Raw genomic sequence first — 22,954 nt, 5'->3', positions numbered from 1 at the left:
GTGGTTGCTCAGGTCACATGACTAGAAATAAATCATGTCTAGTGAATTTCAAGAAAATCGATGGACCAAAAGTTATATTTGGAGGAAATCAAAATTATGGAACTACAAAAGGAGTTGGTACAATTTAAAGAAATGGTTTAAAGATCGAAGATGTTTCATTTGTTGAAGGCCTAAAATTCAATTTGTTGAGCACTAGTCAATTTTGTGATAAAGGTTATCTTGTGGAATTTTCCAAAGATAATTGCCTAATAAAAAATAAGCTCTCAAATGAAGTTGTGCTCACTGGAATAAGGCGAAAGAATATGTATGTTGTTGATTGGAGCACAAGCAAGGATTCAGTATGCTTAATGGCCAGAAATTCGAATGAAGCAAATTGGGAATGGCACAGAAAGCTCAACCATTTAAACTTCAAGACTATCAATCAGCTTGCAAAGAAAAATCTAGTTGAAGGATTACCAAGTATTATCTTCAAGAAGGACCAAGTGTGTGATGTATGCCAACGCGGAAAGCAAGTCAAATCATCATTCAAGTCTAAGACGCACGAATCAACATCAAGACCGCTAAGCTTGTTACACATGGACTTATTCGGACCAGTTGATCCAATAAGTGTAAGTGGTAAGAAATATACTCTTGTTGTTGTTGATGATTTTTCCAGGTACACTTGGACCGTGTTTCTCAAGAAGAAAAATGAAGTTGAACAAGTGTTGCCGAAGCTGTTGAAGCAACTACAAAATGAGAAAGAATTGCAAATATCAAAAATCCGAACTGATCGTGGAACCGAGTTCGTGAACAGCGTTATACAAGCTTTTTGCAATTCACATGGAATTTCTCATCAATTATCTGCCGCTAGAACACCACAACAAAACGGTGTTGCCGAAAGAAGAAACCGGACGCTTAAAGAAGCCGCACGAGTGATGATAAGTGCAGCCGGTCTCCCGAAACGATATTGGGCGGAAGTTATCAACACTGTTTGTTACACACAAAATTGAAGCATGATCCATAAGCAGTACAAGAAGACGCCTTATGAGCTTTATAAAGGGAGAAAACCAAATATTATCAACACTGCTTGTTACACACAATATTGGACTACTCGAAAAAGAAGTTTATGTCGAACAACCCTCAGGTTTTGAGGTAAAAGGCGAAGGTGACAAAGTCTACAAACTTAAAAAGGCATTGTATGGGTTGAAACAAGCACCTATAGCTTGGTATGATACCTTGTCAATGTTCTTGATAAGCTGTGGATTCACCAAAGGCCTTGTTGACAAAACTCTCTTTAGAATTCAAGATGGTGATCATATTTTATTAGTGCAAATATATGTTGATGATATTATCTTTGGAAGCACTAACAATTCTTTGTGTGAGAAATTTTCGAAGCTTATGCAGAATGAATTCGAAATGAGCATGATGGGTGAATTGAATTATTTCTTGGGCTTACAAGTCAAACAATTGAAGGAAGGAATATTGATCAATCAAGCAAAGTACACCCGCGACTTGATAAAGAAGTTTGGCCTTGATGGAAAATCATCGATCAAAATTCCTATGAGTACATCAATAAGGCTAGACAAAGACGAAGATGGAAAAGATGTCGAACAAACGAAGTATAGAGGAATGATTGGTTCACTACTATACCTCACTGCAAGCAGGCCGGACATTTCTTATGCTGTGGGAGTGTGTGCAAGATTCCAAGCAAATCCAAAAGAACGTCACCTCACCGCAACAAAGAAAATCATAAGATACTTGAAGGGCACAATCAATGTTGGATTGTGGTATCCTAAAGGTACAGATTTTACTCTAACTGTTTTTTCAGATGCGAATTTTGTAGGTTGCAAAATAGACAGAAAAAACACATCCGGAACGTATCAATTCTTGGGAGGAATGCTTGTTTCTTGGTTTAGCAAAAAGCAAAATTCCATTGCAACTAGTACCGCCGAGGCCGAATATATTGCTGCAGGAAGTTGTTGTGCTCAAATTTTGTAGATGAAGCAACAATTGAAGGATTATGGAATGAATTGCGACGATGTTAGCATATTTTGTGACAATACAAGTGCAATCGCTATCACTCACAATCCGGTGCTTCACTCAAGAACCAAACATATCGACATACAACATCATTTCATAAAGGATCATGTTGAAAAGAAAGATCTAAAAATCGAGTATATCCCTACAGAGAACCAAGTTGCAGACATTCTCACGAAGCCTTTATGCGAAACGAGATTTTTTACTTTAAGGCATGAATTGGGAATGCTGGAAATGAGCTAAGTATCACTAAATTTAATCTCTTGATTTAATATGATACATATGCTCAAAATTATGTGTTTTACGTGTTTATATGCTTTTATATGTTTTACGTATGCTCAAATTATGTGTCCTACGTGTTTATATGTTTTACGTGTTTGCATATTTCTATATACTCCCTCCGTCCCATTTTACCTGTCTTACTTTCCTTTTTAGTTTGTCCCAAAATGTTGTCCACTTTCCTAAATTAAACACCACTATCATTCTATTTTTCCAATTTTGCCCTTATGTGCATTTCATACTTTTGAGTTAATTTATTGTACTTTGTACTATGTAGTACTTATTGTAGTCAAAATGATAAGACTATTTTTATTCATTTTACCACCTTTCTACAGTTTATTTAAACAACCAAGATAATTTTATTTTTAAATTTTACTTTTTCATTTTGATGAGCTAAATTAGTGTTAAGCATACTTACCGAAGACGAAATGAATAACCGATATCGAATCGATAAAAATTTTTCAAAATTTTTTCGTTATTTGATAAATTAGTTATGTACATTCAAAATTTCAATTATTCGATAAATCGATTTTAAATGGGTTATGCCATTCGATTTCGGTAATCGACATAAACGACCGAAAACAAAACTTCGAATTTTGATTAATTATGAAGATTTAAAATAGTTATCGGGGTTATTGATCGTAACTGACCAATGCTTAAGCTAAATACGGAGTACTTCATAAATATGACTCTCGGTTCACTTGGAAAATTTGCGGTCAAAATTTTTTCATTATTTGATAAATATGGACATTCAAAAGTTCGATTATTCAATGAATCGATTTTAAATGGGTTATGACATTCGAATTTTCGGTAATCGACATAACCGACCGAAAACCAAACTTCGAATTTTGATTAATTATGAAGATTTAAAAATAGTTATCGGTTATTGATTGTAATTGACCGGTGCTCACCCGTAAGCTAAATACGGAGTACTATGACTCCCGGTTCACTTGGAAAATTTGCGGTCAAAATTTTTTCGTTATTTGATAAATATGGACATTCAAAATTTTGATTATTCAATGAATCGATTTTAAATGGGTTATGATATTCGATTTTTCGACAATTGACATAACCGATCGAAAACCAAACTTCAAATTTTGATTAATTATGAAGATTTAAAAATAGTTATCGATTATTGACTGTAATCAACTTCTTCCTCATATGGTAGTTTGACTTTGTCACTTATAATAACATGAACACAATGGCTCACTATAGCATAAAAAAGTTGAAAAGATGGAGTATCCTGCAAGATCTAGACAGAACTTTTATAACCACATCCCCTTAGTTATGTAAAATAAAATAAAATAAGCACTTGGAAATGGATAAAATTAAAAATAAAATATGGAGTAAAAAAAAAGCACTAGGAAATGAATAAGACTTGTTAACTTCTTCAAAGTTTAGACAACTTGCAATAGTATAGTGTCAAATACAGTACCAAGTCATTAATCAAAGCAACTTCTTCAAAGATCAACAACCTGCAAGTCATACAGTACTAGCTTCTTCAAAGCAAATAGAGATCTCTTCATGGTTGCAAAAATCGCGCCTAGGCGCCCGGCCGCCGCCGTGAAGAAGGCCGGAATCGGCCTCCTCCGCTGCCGGCTGGCTAGGCGGCCGCCTAGCCTGCTGAACCGGCGCCGAACCGGCATTTAATTTTTTTATTATTATTATTATTATATTTTTGAAGATAGAAATCCCAAGAGGCGTGATCTACACCAGATGAAGATTTTTGGGACGCCATTTTTGCGAGAACTTCTACCTCAACTTGCAGAGAATCTCTGACATATCTGCAACGTTATCTTATCCTCTTAAAAGGCTATACAGCTAGATGAAATTCAAAAATGAGAACGTTTCTTTCCAACGGACGGATTCTCATTACCAGCTATAAAAGGATGAAGATTGAAGCTGTGGAAAGTAGAAGCAAAGAAGCAAATAACAAGAAGCGAAAAGAACAGAGCTAAACAGAGCATACAAAATTCAAAGAAAGGTTTCCATCTCAAAAGCTTAAATTGATATATTCTTTGTGAGATAAACACTCAGAGTGATACAGAGCTTACAAAAGAAATATCCAAGAGTGTTAGAATCTTCATCAACTACAAGAGACTAAGAGCATCATCGAAGATCATCTACAGAGTCTCAAAGTTGGAAGCAAGGCAAAACTTGTTTTGGAGCAAAACAAGGGAAAGGAGGAAAATAACACGGAGTTGTGAAATCCTGGATTGTCACACGGAGTTGTGAGATCTGAAGCAGCAGTGTCGGAAGACATTGGGCGTGATTAGTGCAGGCTTTGTGATCAAAGCACTAGATCACGGGATACGTTTCTACCGGATCGTAGAAGACGGGGGGAAAGTAACGCGGAGTCGTGAAATCCTGGGAAAGTAACGCGGTGACGTGAAACCCGAAGCAGCAATGTTGGTGGCACTGGGCGTGATTAGTGTGGGCTTGGTGATCAAAGCACTAGATCACGGAATTCATTGTATCTTGGAACCAAGAAGTGGTGGATATAGTGAATTGCTCTTGGAGATAAGAGCAAGTGGAGTAGGAGGATTACACCACCTCGCGAACCACTATAAATTGCCTTGTGTTCTTTACTGCTTTCTTTACTTACTGCTCTTGCTTGCTTCTCACGAGAATAATCTTGACACAATCTACGCACACACTGTATCGTTTATTTATTTCCGCTGTGCACCGGACTCTAACAATCTGGGGGGAATAGACTTTCAAACTTTTTAGCACAGTACCACAATTGCTAAGCCAGAGATAAACCAAAACTCTTAACTATCTAGTTAAGAGTTTTGGTTTATCTCTGCTTAGCAATTGTGGTACTGTGCTAAAAAGTTTGAAAGTCTATTCCCCCCCCCCCCCCTCTCTAGATTTTCACCTTACCTCTTTTGGGACCAACAGTAGTGCTCACTTTTCACCCGTAAGCTATCATTGGCATTACACTTTTTGTCCTTTTATTAACTTTTTGTGCTCACTTTTCGTCCATAAACTATTCTAAAGTTGCAAATTTCGTCCTTAATGTTTTTTTTTAGTAAATGGACAAAAAAAGAGCATGACCAACAATTATGAACGAATTTTACAATTATCATATAACTTAAGGGCGAAAAGTACATTTTTTCCAAATTTTTCTTATCACTCAGTTATATAGTCACCGCTTGTGCTCATTTTTTATTTTTTTTGGATAAGAAAACTTTCATTAATGAACTTCAAGGTACAGAGGGTTTAAGATGAAATAAGGTGGGAGATCAGTCCACAACATACGTGTTGGGAAACATTTACAAGGCAAAGGCTTTTGGGTGACTTTTGTCCTTATTCATGTGTCCCACATTGGAAAGCTAACTCACTTTTTACCCCCTTTTATTCACCAACCCCTTTGAGAAGGTTTGAAGTGTTATGGAGGGAAATAGGGGGAAACCACACACGCACCGCTGCCGCCCGCCCGCTCGGCTCTGTTCGCACGCGCGTCGCGGTGGGGTCAATGTTTTGCGCTCCACTACACATTTCTACCCCTATTTTTGTGGGTTTTAGATCACCTTGTCTGCACTTCATTATGAACAAAGGAACGTGCTCGCACTTGGCGTTGGTCTTTCCCACTCCCCGCCTTTCTCGCTGGTTCTCCATGGCTGAGATGGGACGAGCGGTTTTAACTTTCAGTATATAAATCGCTCGTCCCCAACCCTGCAAAAAACACTGAGAAATCACGTTGTATAGAGGTTGCCAGCGTTGTTTTTTCTGTGCTAACCTGTCGAAAGCTTATGAAAACCCTGTTCGTTAAATGCTTTTAAGGTAGTGTTTAGACAAGACACAGAAACCTTCTACCCTTAAAACACACAGCAAAACAGACTACATCCTGCACGACGTTGTTGTTCTTCTGCGAATTCACCAACAATTAAAAGCATTTAAATTCGCATTCAGCAATGTCTCAGGGACCAGCTACGGGGTCAGATGTCGCTCCTATTAAACCACTGATAGGTGGACTCAATTACAGAAGGTGGTCATGTTACTGGAGTCGAAAGATGTCGATTATGTTATAGTCGAGGACACTGCGAAATATACTGTGGCAGATTCGCAGTCACCTGCTTCGTCTGCTCAGAAGGACACTCCAGCCACGCCTTCGGTAGACTCTACGGATCCAAAGGAAACACCAGCTTCCGAGGATCCCAAGTCGACATCAACACAACCTTCCTCAGTATCCCAGGCAGCTCGTGCGAAGTATGAAAAGGATAACAAGACTGCTCGCACTGTCATTCTCCAACGTGTTTCAGATCCTTTGTTTGACATGTTCTCCTCATATAAGTCAGCAAAGGTAATTTGGGACTTACTCAAGGAAAAGTATGGTGCTGACGATGCTGGAAGAAGGAAATATGCAGTTGGGAGGTGGTTTCACTTCATGATGAATGACACCAAACCAATTGTAGAACAGGTACACGAGTTTGAAAACCTTGTTGCAGACCTGAAGGAAGAAGGTGATGAGGCTAACGAGGTTGTACTCTGTGATTCACGGGTTGATAAACTGCCCGATTCATGGGTGGAATTCAAGAACAAGATGAAGCACGATCGGCGCACCTACACCTTTCAACAGTTGATCAACAGCCTTAACATCAAGGAAGAAAACCGTCTGGTTCACATGTCTGTTGTTCCTACTAGTTCTATTAAAGCAAATGTTGTTGAGGCTAATGCAGGCTTTAATAAGCCAAAGCCAGGTAAAAATAATAAAAACCAAGGCAAGAATTATAAACACAACAACAACAACCATGTCAAAAGTGGGCAAATTCAAAAAAAGGGAAAGAATTCTGGTGAGTGTTATGTTTGTGGCAAACGTGGCCACCGTGCTGCCCAATGCTACCACCGCAAAGGAAACACAAACCAGAATGGTCAAAAGACAGATTCTGAAGGTCCAAAAGGTCAAGCACACATAGTGGAAGACACGGAGAACTCTGACATTGTGGCAGCGGTGATAACCGAGGCAAATACAGTTGGAGATCCAGACGAGTGGGTTGTAGACACTGGTGCCTCCCGTCATTTCTGCAACAACAAGTATCTGTTCAAAGAATTTGAGCCTATCACTGGAGAAGAACAAGTGTTCATGGGGAACTCCAGCGTATCCCAGGTAATTGGTAGGGGAAAAGTACAAATTATGCTTGGGGTCTGGGAAACAGATAATTTTACAAAATGTGCTCTTTGTTCCCTCCCTCCGTAGAAAATTGATTTCTGCAGGCCTACTTAATAAGGCCGGAATTAAAATGGTTCTTGAGTCAGACCGAATGTTCATGACTCGACGTGGGCTGTTTTTGGGAAAGGGATACCTGCGTGGAGGGTTTTTTGTGTTAGATGTCACAGTAGTTAGAAAGCATTCTGATGTAGTTGGTACTGAAAACCACACCCCAGCTTGGCATGTTCAAACCAATAATAACAATGCTTCTTCTTCTGCTTACATTACTGTTTCTTTAGATATCTGGCATGGTAGATTAGGACATATTGGCACAAAATGTTTAAATAGAATGAAAAGCATGAATTTGTTGCCAAATCTGTCTAATGATGCATGCACACAATGTAAAATCTGCGCTGAAGCAAAATTTGCTAGAAAATCGTTTTCAACTGTGCATTTGCGTACTTCATCTGTATTAGAACTGATTCACACTGATTTAGCTGATTTTAAAACTACTGAAAGTAGAGGTGGAAAACGCTACTATATTACATTCATTGACGATTTCTCCCGGTTTTCTAAAGTATACTTACTAAGAACAAAAGATGAAGCCGAACAAAAATTTGTAGCGTGTAAAACTGAGGTAGAAAATCAGTTAGACAAAAAGATTAAACGTCTTCGCTTCGATAGAGGGGGAGAATATGAATCAAATACACTGAAAGCTCTGTGTGAATCTTCAAGCATTATTCATGAATTAACTGCCCCTTATACTCCTCAACAGAAACGACATTGCCGAGAGGAAAAATAGAACGCTCAAGGAAATGATCAACGTTATGTTAATCAGTTCAGGTGCTCCGGACTCCTTGTGGGGGGAAGCTGTTTTGTCAGCAAACCACATCTTAAATGGAGTCCCGCACAAAGGGTTTGAAAAAACCCCCTATGAGCTATGGAAATGGCATGCCCCAAATATCAAGTACCTAAAGGTATGGGGCTGCCTGGCTAAGGTGGGGCTACCATCTTTCAAAAGGCCCAATTTGGAACCGAAAACAGTAGATGCTGTATTTGTTGGGTATGCAGAAAACAGCCCAGCATACAGATTTATGTGTTTGGAAAACCGTCCAATGTGTGAATCTAGAGATGCTATATTCTTTGAACACATTTTTCCATTAAATAATGCTTGTGATACACCTGTTGATAGACTTCAACAAAATTCGCATGATGTTTTTCCCAGTTTTCCAATCAACTCTGAAGAGCCCCGAAGAAGTAAAAGGCCTAGAGTTGAAAAGAACTTTGGTTCTGATATTTTAACATATGTAACTGAGTTGAAAGATTTGAACGAACTTTGTGATCAGCTCATATGTCAATTAGTCCTAGAAGAGGAACCAAAAAGCTTCGAATAAGCCATGCGCTCAGTAGATTCCATTTTGTGGAAAGAAGCAGTCAAAAGTGAGTTAGACTCAATATAGTCAAATCACACTTGGGAATTGGTCAACAGACCAAAGGGTTGCAAACCAATCGGCTGTAAATGGATCTTCAAAAGGAAATTGAGGCCAGATGGATCAATTGAAAGATTCAAAGTCAGACTAGTAACCAAGGGCTACACACAAAAATTCGGTGAGGACTATTTCTATACCTATTCACCGGTAACCAAAATTGCAACCATTCGTGTTTTGTTTGCACTGGCTTCTTCACACAGGTTGATAGTTCACCAAATGGATGTAAAGACAGCATTTTAAAATGGTGAACTAGAAGAAGAAATCTACATGGAGCAACCTCCCGGATGCGTTGATCCAGGGCAGGAAGGAAAAGTATGTAGACTCAAGAGGTCTCTATATGGCTTGAAATAAGCCCCTAAACAATGGTATGAAAAATTTCATAAGACTTTGTTAGATCTAGGTTATTCTACTAACCGATCAGATGCATGCTTGTACACAAAAGAGATAGAGTCTAGCATTGTGATCATATGTCTCTATGTAGATGACATGTTGATTTTTAGCTCAAACCTTGAGGCTATAAATAAAACTAAAAAGACTCTATGTGACAAATTTGAAATGAAAGACCTAGGGGAAGCCGGTTTAATACTGGGAATAAAAGTCACAAAGACTGATTGTGGCTATCTGTTGTCACAAAGCCACTATACAGAGAAACTTCTAAAGAAGTTTGACAGTTATGAGGTGACTCCGGCTAAAACACCCTTTGATCCAAGTATCAAATTGTCAAAAAACGTAGAAGCTAGTGTGTCTCAAGAAGAATATGCAAAGATAATTGGAAGTCTAATGTTTTTGATGAATTACACTAGACCTGATATCGCATTTGCAGTAAATAAGCTCAGTCGCTATACTCACAACCCTAGCTCCCTGCATTGGGATGCGTTAAGAAGAGTATTGCGATACCTTAGAGGCACCATGGACTGGGGTCTTAATTACAAAGGACACCCAGCAGTGCCAGAAGGGTTTTGTGATGCGAACTGGGTAAATGACAGTCAAGATGTAAGCTCGACTAGTGGATACGTGTTCACTATATGCGAAGCCACTATCTCATGGAAATCAAAAAAACAATCATGTATTGCTAGATCAACTATGGAAGTCGAGTTCATAGCGCTTGATCTGGCAAGTCAGGAAGCCGAGTGGCTGAGAAACCTACTAGCAGACGTGCCATTGTGAGGGTGTCCAGCCCCGGCTGTTCCTATGAATTGTGATTCACAAATTGCCATCTGTGTAGCACAAAATAGTGTCTATAATGGGAAAAGAAGACACATAAGAGTCAGACATGAGTCTGTAAGGCAGCTAATATTAAATGGGGTGATAACAATGGAGTTTGTGAGGTCTGAAAGGAATATTACAGATCCTTTCACAAAAGGCCTAAACCGAAAGGTCGTTCTTGATACATCAAGGGAAATGGGTCTAAAACCCAATGAGGTAAGAAATTTGTGATGGATACCACTTCGGGGTCAAATGAAATCACGGAAAGACTTACACCAAAGAAAACTGTAATAACAGTGTTTTCTCTATGACCCGTCATGGGTGGTCTACATTGAGATAGACTTGACAGAGTTGATGTCTAGATTGAGCTAGACTATACAGGGATTGTTAAAGAGTTAATAAAAGGCATTCAAGTTCAAAACTCAATAAACCAAAGAGTTCAAGATTCAATTCACTCTCGGGGAACAAGTTACTTGATGCCTTCATGACAGTTCAAGTTCCATACACTGACATGGAAGTTAGCTCTTGTACTGGCTCAGGTAAACTTGGGTATAGCCTTTATCCCTTTAAATGTGTGGGGGATTGTTGGGAAACATTTACAAGGCAAAGGATTTTGGGTGACTTTTGTCCTTATTCATGTGTCCCACATTGGCAAGCTAACCGACTTTTTACCCCGTTTTATTCACCAACCCATTTGAGAAGGTTTGAAGTGTTATGGAGGGAAATAGGGGAGAAACCACGCGCGTCGCCGCCGCCGCCCGCCCGCTCGGCTCGGTTCGCACGCGCGTCGCTGTGTGGTCAACGTTTTGCGCTCCACTACACATTTCTACCCCTATTTTTGTGGGTTTTAGATCACCTTGTCCGCACTTCATTATGAACAAAGGAACGTGCGTGCACTTGGCGTTGGTCTTTCCCACTCCCTGCCTTTCTCGCTGGTTCTCCATGGCTGAGATGGGACAAGTGGTTTTAACTTTCAGTATATAAATCGCTCGTTCCCAACCCTGCAAAAAACACTGAGAAATCACGGTGAATAGAGGTTGCCAGCGTTGTCTTTTCTATGCTAACTTGTCGAAAGCTTACGAAAACCCTGTTCGTTAAATGTTTTTAAGGTAGTGTTTAGACACGACACAGAAACCTTCTACCGTTAAAACACATAGCCAAACAGACTACATCCTGCACGACGTTGTTGTTCTTCTGCGAATTCACCAACAACGATCAATCGTGGATAAACTTTTTTACTCAAGCATAATAAAACTTAGGGTCTGTTTGGAAACCTGGAAAATGATTTCTGAAAAATGACTTCTGGAAAATGAGTCATTTTCCAGAAGTCATTTTCCTTTCCTGTGTTTGGCTGCATAATGGAAAACTGTCTTTTGGTGTTTGGTTCATTTTCCAGAAAATGATGGAAAACTGTCTTTTGGTGTTTGGTTCATTTTCCAGAAAATGAACACATACTTAAACATTTTAATTATTATATACCGAATAATATATTTTTATTTTTATTGAACGAACATCTGGACATATTGTTATTGATATTCAAGGAGAAAAGTAAAGGCATGTTGAACCCGTTCTCTCTGTGTTTAATAAGCAAGAACTTGAGTCACCCTACTTGATGCTCCTACCATTATTTGAAATTTTAAAATCTATCTGATTATCGTTCATGTTAATGCAGGTTCGATGTTTTGGGTTTGCATGAGTTTGACAGTGATCGGAAGAGGATGTCAGTAATATTAGGTTGCCCCGATAACGCAATAAAGCTTTTTGTAAAAGGTGCTGATACAACCATGTTTAGTGTAATCGATACATCGTTGAATTCGGACATAGTTCATGAAACTGAATCGCATCTCCATTCCTATTCCTCGACGGGTTTGAGAACTCTTGTGGTGGGAATGCGAGAACTGAGTGCTTCTGAACTTGAACGGTGGCAGTCTTCTTATGAGGCAGCAAGCACTGCTGTGATTGGAAGGGCAGCTTTACTGATTTTGCATAAAAAAAAATTAAAAAAAAAAATTGCAACTTGGTTTCCGATCGGAAACCAGTGACTGTCAAGTTATGCGTAGGGTGAAAGGAGAAAAGGAGTATATTCAATTTGATCTCACACTTAATCTGTTTACAAAGCCTAAAGCTTATATACATCTTGCACCAGGAAGACTTAACAGACTAACTATAATAACTATACTAACTGCTAGTAGCAACAGTGTTAACGGCTTCTTCAACTGCTTCTTTAACAGCCTTGTGTTCAGTATGTGTTAACACCCCCCCCCTCCCCCGCGAGCTGGAGCATACATGTTATGTAGGTTCAGCTTGGAAATCAAAAAGTTGAAGTTAGTCTGAGGTTGAGGCTTTGTAAAGACATCAGCTAACTGATTGGTTGTGGAGACATGTAGAAGCTTTAGAGTCCCTTTTAATAACTTCTCTCTTACCAAGTGGCAATCAATTTCTATATGCTTAGTCCTCTCATGGAACACCGGATTCTCAGCTATAGTAATGGCTGACTTGTTATCACAATACAATGTGGCTGGAGATGTATCAAATATCCCTAGATCTTGCAGGAGATATAACAACCACTGCATTTCACAAGCTGTTGTGGCTAGAGCCCTGTATTCAGCCTCTGATGAGCTTCTGGAGATAGTGACTTGTTTCTTGGACTTCCAAGAGATTAGGGAGCTGCCTAAGAAGGTGTAGAAACCTGTAATTGACCTTCTGGTATCTGGACAAGATGCCCAGTCTGAATCTGTAAATCCCTTTAGTTGCAAGGAGGTATTTGCTGAAAAGAAGAGGCCTTGTCCTGGAGAAGCCTTGATGTACCTAAGGACCCTGTGAGCTGCCTGCATGTGTTCATTGGTTGGGCAGTCCAAGAACTGAGATAACTGTTGAGTACCATAACAGATGTCAGGCCTTGTTATTGTGAGATAGAGCAATTTGCCTATCAACCTTCTATACTGAGTGGTGTCCTCTAGTCTCTCCCCAGTATTCTTGCTTAGCTTAATAGATGTAACCATGGGAGTCTTTGCTGGCTTACAAAATAGGAAGTCTGTTTCTTCAAGGAGTTCTAAGGCATACTTCCTCTGTGTCATGGAAATTCCCTTACCATTCCTTGTAATTTCCAGTCCTAGAAAGAACCTCAGTGGCCCCAAGTCTTTGATGTGAAAGACAGTGTCCAAGTGTGTCTTAATCTGCTGGACTTGCTTGGTATCTGGACTTGCTATCACAACATCATCAACATAAATGAGAAGAGCTACAAAGTCAGCCTTACCACCTCTGATGAATAAGGATGAATCAGAAGTGTTGGTCCCGATAAGGTGGTGAAAGTCTAGAGGGGGGGGGGAGGGGTGAATAGACTTTCAAGCTTTTTCAAACTAAATAACTCTTTTGTAACTTCAACTCTAAGTAACAAGTAAATAGAGTAAGTTAGATCTGCACAGCGGAATAAAATGTAAAGAGTTATGCCCAACCAATAATTTAAATGCGCATGTAAGATGAGTACAGATGATATGTAAAGTGACAGAGATATCTTGAATATATAAAGGAGATGGTCCACTCAATATATAATAACAATATTCAAGATTGTAAGTAAATATCGTATCACGTCGACTGTGTAACGAATGTTACATGCAACACGTCAAACTTGCTTAGAATAATTCAATATTTAAGATCGAGAAGTTTGAGTCTCATGCATACGTGAAAACACACTAAACCCGAAAGATTAAGATTAACTGTGAATAGTAAACGGGTTAGTCGGATAAGATAGATAGATAGAGCAAATTATGTAAGTGCAGTATGTAAATGAGAGAGGCAATTTATAGTGGTTCGGAAGTGGCGTAATCTTCCTAGTCCACTTTTCTCCTTTCGCGTCTAGGAGAAATTCACTATTTTCCACACACAGTTACAATAGTGAATAAGCGCTACACAAGCACTTCTTCCGGATGTTTTGCACACAGCTACATCCAACTCCGAGTGTCTCGCACACAGCTACACTCAACTCCGAGTATTTCGCACACAGCTATACTCAACGCCAACTAAGTGTCTTGCACACAGCTACACTTAGCAACTACGAGTGTTTTGCACACAGCTACACTCACTAACTACGAGTGTTTTGCACACAGCTACACTCACTAGAGTATTTTGCACACAGCTATACTCTTTTTACAATTACAAATACAAAGGTAATTGTATCTCTCTCCAACTAGATTTGAGACTATTCAGACTAAGTCTCTAAGAATATTTGAGCACTTGCACTTTTCGAATTTTGCACTTCTCTTTTGTTCACGTCTATCTTGTTCTGCGCTCTTTTTTGTCTTCAAGTCTTCATGGCTTTTTATAGACAATCAAATATATCTGTTGGAGTGGGATAATTTGATATTTGAAATTTGAATCTTCATAGCCTGATATTGTTGACAATAGTAGGTCTTCAATTTTGATTTGATTGTCAACTTGCCTGACAAAATAATATCTTATCTCCAATTGATTTTCTAGTTGTTTAAGATATTATTTTGTTGTCATATTGAATATCCAACGTATCTTTGAAATAAATTCATCTGATAGAATTTATTTCTAGGATAAGTTTTTATATTCATTTCTTCATAAGTATTTTTCCGTTCTGATCAAATGTCTTTCAGGCAATTTTGGATTCTTGTGGCATGTGGGTAGACTTAGAATAAATTCCTTCGAATTTATCCAATTTCTGATCATCTTGCTTCTTTGCCACATTGTGCTCCTTTGACTTGAACATCGTGCTCCTTGACTTGAACATTGAGCTCCTTTTAAACATTGTGCTCCTTAGCACACATTGTGCTTGTCACATTGTGCTCCTTAGCAGCATTGTGCTTGTCCGCATTGTGCTCTTTTTGGTAGCATTGTGCTCCTTGGCACATTGTGCTCTTTTTAAGAACATTGTGCTCTTTTGGGCATTGTGCTTGTCCGAAAACTTGACTTATAAAAATAAGTCCTTAGGGGGGAATCAATCTCAGGTATGATTGTTTTGAGTAAGGACTTCTACCATTTCGCCGTTAGGCTCATCCAGTCATTCTTTGCAACGCCATTCCTTTATGCTTCTTTCTCGGATGAATACTTGTAAGACCAAAATTAATTTCTCAAATTAATTTTGTTCTTCCTATGGTAGATTCCTTTTGACTCGATATTCTGATTTATGATGCTTGTACTAATAGACCTAAAAACTAAGGGGATCTAAAGTACATTTGGCTCATCAAAACTTACAAAAATATTCCTATCAAGAAGTGGCCTGCTTAAATCCCATGTGTAAAAGTTCCTGAGTGAGCTTAATGTTCCACTGCCTGCTTGCCTGTTTTAGGCCATAGAGGGATTTTACCAATTTGCATACCTGTCCAGGTTTCAAAGGAGTAAAGCCAGGAGGAAGCTTCATGTAGACATCCTCATTGAGATCCCCATGCAAGAAGGCATTATTGACATCTAACTGATGGAGATTCCATCCTTTAACTGCTGCAACTGCCAGAAGCATCCTGATTGTTGTGATTTTGGCCACTAGACTGAATGTGTCTAAGTAATCCAAGCCAGGTGTTTGAGTGTACCCTTTTGCAACCAACCTAGCCTTGTACCTGTCTATGGTCCCATCAGCCTTGAGTTTGGTTTTATACACCCACTTGCAGCCTATAGGCTCTTTGTTGGGAGGCAAGTCTGTGATGATCCAAGTGTTGTTTGCTTGTAGAGCTTGGATTTCAGCTTCCATGGCCTTTTTCCAACATTCTTCTTTTATTGCTTCATTATAGTTCCTTGGTTCTTTTGCTTGTGAGGCATTTACAGTGAATGCCTTGAACCCTTGTGAAAGGTTATCATAGGAGAGAACTTTAGAGACAAGATGTGGAGATGTCTTGTTAACAGCTACATTCTGGCAAGTATAGTCCTTTAAGTATGTAGGGAGGACTCTTGTTCTGCTTGATCTTCTAGGCTGAGATGTTTGTGTAGCTTCTGTATTTGTTCCCAAGTCCTGATCTGTTGGAGAGGGCTGAGGTTGGGGTTCCTCATTAGGACCAAATTGATCAACAGCTGAAGGCTGAGAGGGGTGTTCATCCAAGGAACCAATGTGACTGTCAGAATGGTCATCAGTTTCTAGAGTAGCTATCTGCTCAGAAGGCAATACAAAATCATTAGAAACTGGCTTATGTGGCCCTTTAAATGGGAATATATCTTCATAGAAGTGAACATCCCTAGATAGGAATATCTCTCTTGTCTGCAAATCAAGGAGTTTATTCCCCTTTACACCATTGGCAAACCCCAAAAACATGCACTTCTTAGCTCTTGGGGATATTTTGTCTCTTTTGCAACTGGGAATGGCAGCAAAGGCTAAACACCCCATCACTTTAAGGTGGTGATACCGGGGTGCTTTATTGAACAAGACCTGATAGGGTATTTTATTCCCTATAGCTGATGATGGAAGCCTGTTAATTAGATAGACAGCATGAAGGATGCAGTCTCCCCAAAGATTCTCAGGTAGGTTTGCTTGGAACTTTAGGGACCTTGCCACAGCTAGAATGTGCCCATGCTTCCTCTCAACTGTACTGTTTTGTTGGGGAGTGTATACACAAGACATTTGATGAATAATGCCCTTACTCTTAAAGAAATCATCCATAGCAAATTCTTTGCCATTATCAGATCTAATGCACTTGATATTTTTCCCAAACTGAGTTTTGATTAGCTCATAGAATGTCTGTAGAATCTGTCTAACTTCAGTTTTCCTTCTTATTAGGTATATCCAGGTTGCCCTACTATGATCATCTACCAGGGTTAAGAAGTATTGATGACCATAAACAGTGGGGGTGTGATATGGTCCCATATATCCACATGCACAAGATCAAAACAACTTTCTGAAACAGAAGAACTGGACTGAAAGGGGAGCCTTCTTTGCTTTGCAAAATGACAATATTCACAGGCACTAGGCTTGTCATTACAAATGTTATTATCTAGAGTATGTAACAATCTAACTTTGCAATCAGAAGGATGCCCTAATCTAGCATGCCAGAAGCCACAGACATTGACAGTAGGTATACAAGGATTTATAACAGGAAAAGTATGCTGATAAAGCCCTCTCTTCAACTCAGCCAGACCAATCATCTTCCCATGGTGTTGATCCTGTATAACACACTGATTAGAGTGGAATAATATGTGGTAACCTGATTTAGCTGTTAGCTCTCCCAATGATATTAGATTGTAATTAAAGATAGGCACACACAACACATTCATCAAGACTATGTCTGCAGATAGTTGAGCAGTCCCAATGTGGGAAACTGGTGCCTGACTTCCATTGGTCAAATCAACAAGAATACCCTTAACCTCCTTAGGATTTTGTAATAGATTCACATTGCACACAATATGGTGTGTGGCCCCACTGTCAATTATCCATAAAGGATTGGATTCTGTGAGATTGCAGCTAGGACTAGCAATCTTACCTTCCAGTCTGCTATCTGGGATGAAATTTGCAGCTATGGCATTAGCCTGAGGAGTGAAGCTGAGGGGTGAGGTGTTGGCTCTCTCATACTGCACAAACTCCAAGAACCTTCTAAAGTCATCTTGATGTGTGTGAGGAATGTTCTGAGAATTGCCTTCCTCTTGCACAACTGTCTGAACTTGATTAGCAGCTGCTGAGTTCTTGTTCCTTGGTTTCCAACCGGGTGGGTACCCATGCTTCTTGTAACACTTATCAACAGTGTGTCCAGTATAACCACAATAACTGCATACTGGTTTTTATCTTTGGCCAGGGAAAGACCTCTTACTGGAATTGTCCACCAGAAAGGCACTTGCCCCGGCCAAGTTTTCTCCCATACTGCTAGACTCATCAGCTATCTGTCTTTCTTGTTGCAAAACCATGGCAAATGCTTCACCAATGTCAGGTAAGGGTTTCATCAACATTATCTGGCGTTTGGTATTGGAGAACTTCCCACTCAACCCAATTAGGAAGGACGATAGCATGTCACTCTCCAGATGTTCCCTAATCTTTTCAGATAGGGCTTTTCCACACTCACAACTTGGTGAACATTCACAGGATGGTGTAGGTCTCAAAACGGACAATTCGTCCCAAAGCAGCTTTAATTGAGTAAAGTAATCATTGATGGATGAATTACCTTGCATGACCTGATATATTTCAGATTGTATCTCAGCAATGCGGAAGACGTCCTGTTGGCTGAACCGCTTTTTCAAATCCTTCCAGATCCCTTCTGCCGTGTTAATCCAGAGCACGCTTCTTCCAATTGTAGGTGAGACGACTCTAAGGATCCAGGAGAGAACCATGGTGTTGCATTGATCCCAATAAAAGTATCGAGGATCGGCTCTGCTCGGAATTGTCATGGTTCCATCCACAAACACCATCTTGTTCTTCGATCTCAAGGCCATCTCCATGGCCCTAGCCCATGGATGGTAATTAGACCTTCCCTCCAACTGGGCAGACACAAGCTGCAAAGAGGGACTTTCGTTTGGGTGAAGATGAAGAGGATCGACTCTGTCTTTGGGATCGTAACTGGTGGGAATGGGGGGAGGAACTGGTGCGGGATTTGTGTTGATCGAGCTGGTCGCCATGTTTACAGTAGGTGCGTGCCAAGCCATGCCCTCAAGGGCTCTGATACCATGTCAAGTTATGCGTAGGGTGAAAGGATAAAAGAATGAGTATATTCAATATGATCTCACACTTAATCTGTTTACAAAGCCTAAAGCTTATATACATCTTGCAGCAGGAAGACTTAACAGACTAACTATAATAACTATACTAACTGCTAGTAGCAACAGTGTTAACGGCTTCTTCAACTGCTTCTTTAACAGCCTTGTGTTCAGTATGTGTTAACAGTGACGCACTGGTTTCCAATTGGAAACCAATGACTGGTTTTCCGCACCGATGCGAAAAACCAGACTCACCGGTTTCCCCAGCCATAATATTTGGAAAAAAAATTAAAAAAGAAAAGTAATATATCTTGTAGCTTTTCTAGTGTTGGTGAAGCTTTTGTGGATTGTTGGAGGAGATGTGTTGGTAGTTCTCTGTTGAATGTTGAAGGAGGAGGTGAAGTGAGAGAAGAAGCAGTGAAGGGAGAAGAAGGCTTGAGCGTGTCTACCGATGTTGATTGAAAGATGGAAAATGACTTCCGTCAAAAAAAAGGGGAAGTCATTTTCCGGATTTTAGCCCTCATTTTCCATTGACTAGCTAGTATTTTCCTTTGACTATTTCATTTTTAGCCTTCCCAAACACCAAAAACTTGAAAAATGATTTCCAGAAGTCATTTTCCGGGTTTCCAAACAGACCCTTAGTGATGAAAAATTCACTCTACAGGTAACCATGGAACGAAAAGTGCAACTTAAAAATGACCTTTATATATATATATATATATATATATATATATATATATATATATATATATATATATATATATATATATATATATATAAAAGTTCTAGTGCATTTAAGTGTTTCCCGTGCGTTAGTTTTATACTTTAAGTGCGTGAGTCTTGTGCTTAATGTGCGTGAGGTTTGTGCTTAATGTGAGTTGTTGTTGAAAACTTAAGTGAGTGAGTTTTGTGCTTAAGTGCGTGAGTTTTGTGCTTACGGTGCATGAATTTTGTGATTAACATGCGTGTGTTTTGTGCTTAACGTGCGTGAAACTTAAAAGGTGTCTGAGTTCTGAGCTTAAGGTGCGTGTAGCTTGTGCTTAATATGCGTGAGTTTTGTGCTTAACGTGCGTGAGTTTGTGTTCTGAACGTATTTTGTTTGTGTGCTTAATGTGCGTGTGTTGTGTACTTAAAGTGCGTCAGTTAATGTTTAATGTGCGTCTAACCACACGGGAAGCCCCTCTCGCACCTGAACCCTTCCATATATATATATATATATATATATATATATATATATATATATATATATGTGTGTGTGTGTGTGTGTGTGTGTGTGTGTGTGTGTGTGTGTGTGTTTGTTCAAGGCCGCTTGAAAAATGTACCAATAGTGTTAACAAAAAAGGAACTAATAGTGTTAGGAAAATGCACAACAATGAAATGCAAAATACACAAAAAAATAAATGCGCAACACACCCAATAAAATGCACCATATAACTCCCCACCTCTAATGATGCATTTTTGAACACTATGTAGTGCTTTTATTCATACCTAATGATGCGTTTTTTGCCATGCGTACCTAATTTGTGTGTTTTTTGTTGTGCATTTCCTAACCAGTCGCACTGATTGCACGAGAAGGCGTTGCCGCACTTGAATATATATATATACACACACACACATATTTTTCTATTTTAATTTTTTAGTTTAAAGGAAAATGACCTATTTAATCTTCAATTATGGAAATATAATTTATTTCATCCTTAATTATTGAAACCTCCACATTTAGTCTCTCAATTATTATCTCAGAATATAATCTCTTGATTCCTCGATAACAATTGGTGGGCTATATATATTTACGACCAAGATATTTAATAGACTTTGTTACTTGACCACCAATATGATAATTGGAGAACCAAATGTAGATGTTAAATGGATGTCTCAGTAATTGAAAAATTGTATCAATTAAATAAATTATTTCTTTGATAAATAAACATGTTAAAATGTTGTGATAATTCACCCGGCCATGATGTAAAGTTTGGTAGTTCAGCACTAACAAAGGGGGAAAACGAAAGTTCAACGATAAAAAGAGTGTACAAAGAGGGCATGACCAAAGGTTTTGGACTACACTTATAATTGAAAGGCTCAATATCATATCTTTTTTTTTTTAGTCAAAGTGGTCCAAAGTCTACAAATAATTAGAAATGATTGAACCTAAACATTAGGCTTATGCTATTTACTTTAGTATGACACTTACCTGATTTAAGGATGTTGCCAACCTCTCCCATTGCATTATTTCAAGATCAAAAAGGGGTCCAATTGAATGAATCTACTTCACTAATATATTTCAAAGGTTTGTCATCCTCACTCAATTGATAAGTCATATTTAAAGATCACGAGTTCAATTTTTTTTTTTTTTTTTACATCGATGAAAACGAGAACTGAATGAATTGTATTGAATAAACTTAATTACAAAGATACAGGAATATATATTGTGGGGGAATCGGAGACTAGAATAGGGAGTCATAATCTAACTCAAATACATAAGTCTTAATAGCAACATCTTAGTCAAATTAATTGCACAAGATCTTTTTAATACAATTTACTTCTCTTGTTTGATTTACAAACTATTACACATGAGCGGGATTTACATATAGTGCACTCCTTCAAATAGTGATTGAGCCTAGAAGGCTAGAATGCAAGTATTGTCATGGTCCATCCTTTTCGCTGATCATAGACCATTTGTATAATACTCCGTAGAAGATAATAAGTGGTGCATTATATTCATAGTGAAATAATATCTTATTTCATAATCCTGTCCTGGTGGAGTAACTAGCCTTCATGCCCCTTAAATACAGGGTATGACCATTATCGTAAATAATGGAGATTTATGTCCTTATTTTTTTTATTTTTATTTTTTTGAGTTCTTGATTCTATTATAAGATAGTATTTGTTCTATATTTTTTTTTATCTGTTACAGTCTAAAGAGTTAATACTCAATACCTTACTGTCGAAGTTTAACCTTATAATCTTCCCTCAAGTAAATAGACAAAGGTGTCATCTAAGCACAATGAGCTTGACTATGCCATTATTTAGTTTGCAACAACTAGTAATAATTTATTCTTCCAATAGACCAATAGTTAATTTGATCAGATTAAATCTTTGGGCTAGACTTCTAATTTGTCTTATGAACTATTGTTGTCACTGGGCTATCTATACCATCAATATGAAAACAATTGGTCACATTTTATATAGGTAGACAACGTAGCCACAAAAACATTTATGAGTTTTCATGCCCTTTATATCCAAAATTATTCATAATTAAGCAATTGTAAAATACGTCTCATAATAATAATAATAATAATAATAATAATAATAATAATAATAATAAGAAGAAGAAGATATATTGTCATCATCGGTATCAATTGAACTGAAATAAGTTAATATATTATATGTAATTATATTCAATACTACCAATATTGATGTCGATCAACACTATAAAAAAAAATACTATGGTTATTATTACATGGAATGAACGGGACTTTAGAGGTGGGCTAATTATACCATGATCAACATTGCAATATGGACCATAAATACATGTTTATTTTTAATATTTTAAAATTTTATTTTTAATGTACTATAAATTCATTTTTAAATCATACATTAAATAAACATACTAAAAATAAATTTGTAATACACTAATTAAAAAAAAAAAAAACTATCAGTATAATAAAAATAAATCTTTAGGTGAGTGGTGCAACGATTGCTGAAATTGGTCCAATCAAAAATATTTGATTGGGTTTGGATTGTAAAAGTAGAGGAGGCCCATGTTGAATAAAGCAGCCCATTTTGAACTTCCATTGCCGCCTACAGGGTATAATTGTATATTTGTATAAATATAGAATTCATGAATTCGTCTCTGAATATTTATTGTGGCTAAACAGGACATGAAATGATAAATCAGAGTGGTGGGCCCATAACCCATAGGTCCGAGGATCGAAACCTGGCTCTGATAAGAGTGGCTTCCAAACACCAATCGTTATGCGTTGGACCTGTGTCTAGCATGCTTGCTGGACACGGGTAACAATACCGTTAGGCACGGCACTGTTATCTCCTTTTTTTTTTTGTATATGTTCATAAGTTTTTTAAATTTCAGACCGCTTCATTGTAAGAGTATATGTTCATAATTTTATCACTATATGTTAATAACTATACATTCATAACTCCATAACTGTACGTTCATAACTCTATA

The 22,954-nt window shown here is 38.3% G+C and overlaps 1 protein-coding gene across 1 annotated transcript; it reads right to left on the bottom strand.

Annotated features, from left to right (window-relative positions):
* Positions 1 to 12,392: 12,392 nt before the first annotated feature.
* LOC109168901 (uncharacterized mitochondrial protein AtMg00810-like) lies at positions 12,393 to 13,220 on the bottom strand. The gene has a single exon (XM_019317756.1). It carries the CDS (start codon positions 13,218 to 13,220, stop codon positions 12,393 to 12,395), a length of 828 nt encoding a protein of 275 aa, XP_019173301.1.
* Positions 13,221 to 22,954: the final 9,734 nt, after the last annotated feature.

This window comes from Ipomoea nil, unplaced genomic scaffold, assembly GCF_001879475.1.
Source record: "Ipomoea nil cultivar Tokyo-kokei standard unplaced genomic scaffold, Asagao_1.1 scaffold3231, whole genome shotgun sequence".
NCBI classification, from domain to species: domain Eukaryota; kingdom Viridiplantae; phylum Streptophyta; class Magnoliopsida; order Solanales; family Convolvulaceae; genus Ipomoea; species Ipomoea nil.
This window is presented reverse-complemented; position numbering and strand designations above follow the sequence as displayed.

Coding starts and splice junctions, on each gene's coding strand:
- LOC109168901 (XM_019317756.1), bottom strand. CDS start 13,220: ATGACACAGAGGAAGTATGCCTTAGAACTCCTTGAAGAAACAGACTTC.